At 57.9% G+C, this 6,259-nt stretch overlaps 1 protein-coding gene across 1 annotated transcript; it reads right to left on the reverse strand.

Moving 5' to 3' along the window:
• Nucleotides 1-950: 950 nt before the first annotated feature.
• On the reverse strand, nt 951-6,249 carry LOC125918112 (iroquois-class homeodomain protein IRX-2). The gene is made up of 5 exons (XM_049624154.1): nt 5,943-6,249; nt 4,229-4,634; nt 3,247-3,975; nt 2,387-2,461; nt 951-1,687 (listed from the first exon to the last, which is right to left on the reverse strand). Exons 1-4 carry the CDS (start codon nt 6,189-6,191, stop codon nt 2,409-2,411), a joined length of 1,437 nt encoding a protein of 478 aa, XP_049480111.1. The 5' UTR covers nt 6,192-6,249; the 3' UTR covers nt 951-1,687; nt 2,387-2,408.
• Between the last annotated feature and the right edge of the window lie 10 nt (nt 6,250-6,259).

Below are 6,259 nucleotides of genomic sequence, written 5' to 3' on the forward strand. Positions count from 1 at the left end.
CAATATCAGCCCATAATGAACCCCAACTGACCATTCCAAAGCAGCTAAAAGCATCCGGGACGTCCCCCGCTGGGATCCAATAATGGGCTCATGCTGTAGCATTATTAATCATGGAATAAAATAGATGAACCTCTTGAAAGATAAGTGTATGATTGATTAAAGGGCAATCTAAGAAGCTATTATTCTTGTTTTATAACCGTAAGTTATATTCACTCAATTTATCTTTGGAAAGGAAACAAATGATTGTTCATTTCTTTTCTGAAATTATATTATATGGATATCCATATAATTTTGCTGAAAATTAAGGTGACAGGTTTGCTGCTTTTATGATACCAGTCAAAGGGAATACGCTACTTGCCTACAAATTCTGGACTTGTCCTATAATTAGAGAGTGAGCAGCCCAGGCCGCAGTCTAAGGTCGTTTACACTTTTCTTTCCCCCCAGGGTAAGGGTAAGAGCCACTGAAAGGAAAATAAATCTCTCCTCCCAGATTTTCGCCTTGCGTTCAACGTGAGTTATATGAAAAGGAGAGCTACGGAGTCATTCAATAAATCCGAATAATCTATGCCAATTTGGGTAATTTGGGCTTTAAAATAAACAATTACTTCCATCAGTAATTTATGGTCGGAGGAGTGACTCTGCACTGCAGGCTTTTATCGCGATTCTCAGGCTTACGTTCCTGAGGAGGTTCAATAAGCCAGCATGGAAATAAATATAAAATGGATCCTGATGCGAAAGTACGGCAGGTCATTGAATTTTGCCAAGTTAAAAAAAAATGTAGGCTAACAAGTAATTTGCATATTCAGAGCACAAAAGTCTTAATTTTCTTGCAATACATGTGCATATAAATATTCTAAAGCTGTACATTATTGGCCTGCTGTGTATTTCTTTTTCATCTGCCTTTCTCCTCCACCCCCTCCTTTTTTTTTTTTTTTTTTTGAGCGGGAGAAGGGAGAGATTATTTTACACATTTTCATTAAAATGCCTGAGGTCATATCACCTGGGGTGGGGGGGGCGAGGAGGGGCTGCTACGAACTGGGGCTCCCTACCCAAATCACTCTCCTAGGAAAAATGAGCCCCAAACACCATATTGTTGTAGACTAGTCTGTTTTTATTTACAATTTAAGATATAAATTAGTAGAGAATTCTTGTTAGACAACCAACAAAGATTGTATAACCAGCAATGTTCAAATAAAAACCAGGCAGAATTTATTTACAAAAAGTTTAGATTCCATTGCAATACAACTTGCATAAATTACTAGAAGCTTTATATCATTATAAAAATAAATATCAAATTTGTTTCCACTTCTTAAGTACTCAAGTTCTTCAATCACGTTTTATTTCTACTGTGTACATCTTTTACAAATAAATTTTACAGTAAATCCTATCACACCTATAGAATATATACCGTGGCAATGAAGTGATCAATTCAAGATATCCTGAGAAAAAAGATTGTTTTCAAAAGTCACACATACATCGGGGGAAGCTATACTATGCCAACAAATTCACGTTATGTCCAACAAAGGTCTGTTCTGTCAGAGTCTGTGGCTCCTTCTCCTTTACAGTGGGGCAAGATGCGGTCCGGATTTAGAGATGGGTTTTTTCTATCTGTATATTTATGAACTTGGGGAGAGAGAATGGCCTGCTGACTTTTTTTTTTTTTTTCCAAAGCAATTGTGACACCTACCTGTGGACCAAGGAAAAAACCAAATCATCCCAAATCCTTCAGTTCCACATCAACATTATCACATTACAAAAATGAGTCGACCTGAAATGATTCCGCCTCTCTCCCAACATCTTCGAGATGTGTGATTAGGTATTTTGCCTAGTTGTAAAGTAGGTATTTTTCTGAGATGCTGCTGTGAGCCAGGCGAACTGCAGGGTCCTATCTAGTCCATCTGGACACGGGGGCCAGGCCTGATAAACGGCCAGTGCGGCTCACTTCTCTTCGGGCTTACTCTGCAAACACCACCTCTAAAGGCTCTGATGCCCCACGCTCTGCAACACCAGCTCATCAGAGCTATTTATGTGTGTAGTGCAGTAAAAACGGTCCCCCACTGCATACAGATACCCAAATTTTAGTAATCTATTTTTCAGAGAGGAAACAACAGCACTGGTTCCATATACATATTCCAGTGAAAGGAGTGATTCTTCAAAGCAGAACTGGAGTGGCAAAGGGGGGACTCTATAGAGACCAGCTAGGTTCCCACTTAAAGGAAAAACAAAACAAAACAAAACAAAACAAAAAGACCAAAGAACGCTGCAGTGCTCTGTCCTCAGACTCCAGGACCAGAGGCAGCAAACATACATTAAGCAAGTTTACAGCTCACTTGGTGGAGGGAGGCTGGGGGGGGGGGTGGGAGGTGACACCAGGGTCCCCACTTACTTGCATTGCTGAGCTGGGGCTTCTATAGGTAGGGCTGGACGCCCCCACCGACCACGGTGCAGCCCTCACTGGCATCTGTCAGGGGAGGGGGCAGTTAGTCAGAACCTGACCCCAGAGCCATCTGTCTCGCAGACAGCTGCACACCCACCAGCCCGCACACCCATGCACACTCGCTCCCCAAACGCACAAAACACTTTGGGGGAACTGTCTCCCCCCTCCCCCCACTATTGGAGACAGACTGGGGGCATGTTTCCTCTTCCCGTTTTCTCTTCCTGCCCCCCTGAGTTCCTTCCACAGGTCTTAACAACTCCAGCCTGAATTATGAGCAATGGAGGCACCCGGGAGAGGCCAGCGGAAGGGGCCGAGATTCTCGCTGTCTATTTGGAAGAACGGGCGACTCTCAGAGTTGCTAGGACGGTTTGTTTCCTTGCAGGCAAAGGCGGGAGCGGAGAGTCAGTTGAGGCTCCGGGAACCCAGAACACTCTGCAGCTTAAGCCCAACCAACGGGAAGGCAAACTGCAATTTGCATTTGGTGACAATCGGTCTTTTGCCGAAACGAATCAATCAGGATAATAATACTAACAGTAATAACAACGGTAAGCTAAGTAAAACGGAGACAATTAGGGGCAAGCCTTCCTGCAAGGCCAGGGGCGCTCGGCCCTTCCCCCCCCCCCCAACCCCGTGCTACACGCCCCCCCACTCCCCGCGACTGCTGGTGGAGCCCGGCTTTCCGCCTACTCCCTGCCCTCCCTTCAACAACAAAGGCTCCCCCTGCCGCGCCCCAGGGTCGCCCCGGCCCCTCGCCCGGCTTTCTGGGGGGTGCTGGCTCCCCGGGGACCCGCGCGCCGCAGGCAGCCTACCTTTCTTGGGCTCGTAGCCGCCGCCCGGGGGCCGGTAGTGGGGCTCCAGCGGGTGCGCGCCCGCCTTGCCCGCGTCGCTGGCCGCCTTGGGCGCCGAGTGCAGCGCCTCTCCGGGGGCCGCGGCCGCCGAGTTGTACCGCAGGAGCCCCTGGCCCTGCAGCGCCGCGTTCAAGTTCCCGTAGTTTGTGTAGTTGCCGTAGAAGGGCGACGTGTAGTAGAGGTGGCGGCCGAGCAGCGGCGAGGCGGGGTACGGGGAGCCGCCCGGAGGCGCCCCGGTCGAGGCGGGCGCGGCGGCCGCGGGCAGCCCCGGCGGCGCGCAGCCCGGGCCCAGGCTCGGCTGCTTGAGGTCCGACGTGGCGATCTCGGCCAGAGACCACAGCTTGGGCTTGCTGGCGGGCTGCGGCGCGCCCGGCGACGTCCGACTGCCCAGGGGCATCTTGCCGCCGCCGCCGCCGCCTCCGCCGCCACCGCGGGGCGCGGCCTCGGGCGGGGGGCTCAGCAGCGGCGCCTCCACGCCGGTGAGCGGCGACGAGGTCACGGGCTTGGGCGGCGCCAGGTCCCGCTCGCCGTCGTCCTCGTCGTCCTCGTCGTCCTCCAGGTCGTCGTACTTATCTTTGCACTCCGAGCCCGACTCGCACAGGGGGTCCCCCGCCCGACAAGACAGCTTCTCCCCGTCCGACTCGGCCGAGCACGAGTGATCCGTGAGCGAGTCGACGTGCAGGCTGATCCCTGCAGGGGCGCGGGCATGGCTGTGGTGCGCGGGGACAGCACCCCCACCCCCCCCTGCCCCCCACGTGATCCCCCACCCCGGCCACGACCCCCGGGGCGGGGGCAGCAGGGCCTCCCCCGGGAAGCGCCCGAGGACTCGACCGGCCCCACGCGATCCTGGGTGGCGGCGCGCGGCGTCTCCCCGGACCTCGGCTCTGCGCCCGCCTGGGGAGAAAGCTCCCCGCGGCCTCGCGCCAGCCGCGGCCCCGCTCACCTTCGTCCTCGGCCGAGGTCTCGGTGCCCTCCTGCGCCTTGTCTGGACTCTCCCCCTTGCTCCTCGCCGCGTCGCCCTCCTCCTCGTCCTCGTCCTCGCTTTTGTTCCTCGGGGCCCACGTCATCTTGTTCTCCTTCTTGAGGCGCCGGCGCGCGTTGGCGAACCAGGTGGACACCTGCGTGAGGGTCATCTTGGTGATGATGGCCAGCATGATCTTCTCGCCCTTGGTGGGGTACGGGTTCTTGCGGTGCTCGTTCAGCCAGGCCTTGAGCGTGGCCGTGGCGTCCCGCGTGGCGTTCTTGCGGTACGCGGGGTCGTTGAGCTGGTAAGGGTAGGCCGCGCTGCCGTACGGGTGGTAGCTGATGGCGCCCGCCACCCCGGTCGTGTGCGCGTCGTAGGGCGCGCCCTGGAACCGACAAGAGCCTGGTGAATGGGGTGCGCGGGGACCTGGCCCGCACCCGCCCTCCCGACGCTGCCGTTCCCAGGGTCAGGACCGCGCTGGAGCCTCATTTCCCGGCAGCAAAAGAGCAGGGGGGAAAAAAAAAAAAAAAAAAAAAAGCCCGCAGCGCATAACGCAAGACAGGCTGTTGACCACGAAAACGCTGCAGTTCTAACCTCGAATTTTTGAACTATTTCACTTTGCTAAAACCGCACAACTTCCCCCCGTTGTCCCTGAGCTGCGGGCACGGATGCACGCGGACGTGCACAGACACAGGCCCGCAGGTACTTTCTTGATATCTAAATTTCTCTGGCTGGCTCCCCCTTCTCCCCCTTCCCCGCCCTTATATGGTTAAAAAACCACCCCAGAGCCCCCGCTCGGCTATTCACCGCTCTAAAGCTCGGCAAATCCAATTTGCAACTCAGAAGCCAGTCACCGTTTCGAATTCTTCAAATACGCGGTAATTAGCATTTTAATTCAGCCTTTAACGTTTAAATTCGAGACATTTGCAGCCTCCGCCAAGGCCCCGGCGACAGGGCCGCTGCCCTGGAATCCCACCGAGGGCGGGCTGCGGCGACAACCCCCCCTGCCCCCGGCTCCCCCCGTAACGGCCTCGCTCGCCCGAAACGGGCGTCACCAGCACCCGGGCCGGGCCCAGCTGCGGAACCAGAGGCGCGCGGGCCGACCCCCGGTCGGGGGAGCAGTAGCTGGCCGCGGCACGCAGGGGACGGGCGCGGCGACCGGGGCTGCCACACGCCCGCCCACACCGTTTTTCGAAAGCTCGGCCTGTGGGACAGAAAAAGGCCGAGATCGTGGCGCACCAGGAGGGGTCCCGGAGCCGCCGCCCGCTGCTCCCCCCGCTCCCCCAACCCGGTGACCCCAAGCCCCACGAGTAACCCCCAAGCGCTCCGCGGTCGCCGCGGAGGCCCCAGAGGAGCCGAGACCCGCTCCCCGAGCCAAGGGGAGCGCGCCCCCGGCCCGCTCCGGACCCCTCGCCAGGCTTTGGCGCGCGAACCGAGGACCACCCGGGACGGATTCCCGACCCCAGCAGCGGGGTCGCACTTTTCGGGCTCTTTGGGAACGTCACCCCGGGAGCCAGGGGAGAAGCTGCACGGACCCCCGGCCTGAGTAACGTCGCCGGGCCGGCCGGGCCCGCCAGCGGCGCGAACGGCCCGGGTCCGAGACCCCGGAGCCACCGCCCACGGCACCCTCCCCGCGCCCTCGCGTCCCGATCGCGCCCCCCCACCCCCCCGGCACTCGCCCGCGCGCGGTTACCATGTAGGACGGGAAGCCGGCGGCGGCGGCGGCGGCGTCGGCCGAGTACTGCAGCGGGCTGCCGAAGCCGGAGGCCGCCTGCGCCGTGAAGGCCGCGGAGCCCGGGTAAGGGCTGAACGCCGAGCCCGACGCCGAGCGGGCCAGCTCCTCGCTGCGCGGCGCCGCCAGCGCCGACGCGCCGTACGCCGGGCACGAGTAGAGCGCCAGCGAGCCGGGCGCCTGGTACAGGTAGCCCTGCGGGTAGGACATGGTGGGCGCGGGGCGCCGGGCCCGCGTCACGCCGAGCAGCGGGCAGGGCGCGCGGCGCCCTCCATCCA

Source organism: Panthera uncia, unplaced genomic scaffold, assembly GCF_023721935.1.
Source record: "Panthera uncia isolate 11264 unplaced genomic scaffold, Puncia_PCG_1.0 HiC_scaffold_454, whole genome shotgun sequence".
Lineage (NCBI taxonomy): Eukaryota > Metazoa > Chordata > Mammalia > Carnivora > Felidae > Panthera > Panthera uncia.

What these genes read in the sequence shown, in the direction of transcription:
- LOC125918112 (XM_049624154.1), bottom strand. Translation starts at nt 6,191, where the DNA reads ATGTCCTACCCGCAGGGCTACCTGTACCAGGCGCCCGGCTCGCTGGCG. An exon ending in CCGGCTTCCCGTCCTACATG is followed by an intron (nt 4,635 to 5,942) that starts GTAACCGCGCGC and finishes TGTCGGTTCCAG; the next exon opens with GGCGCGCCCTACGACGCGCA. An exon ending in GACCTCGGCCGAGGACGAAG is followed by an intron (nt 3,976 to 4,228) that starts GTGAGCGGGGCC and finishes GCGCCCCTGCAG; the next exon opens with GGATCAGCCTGCACGTCGAC.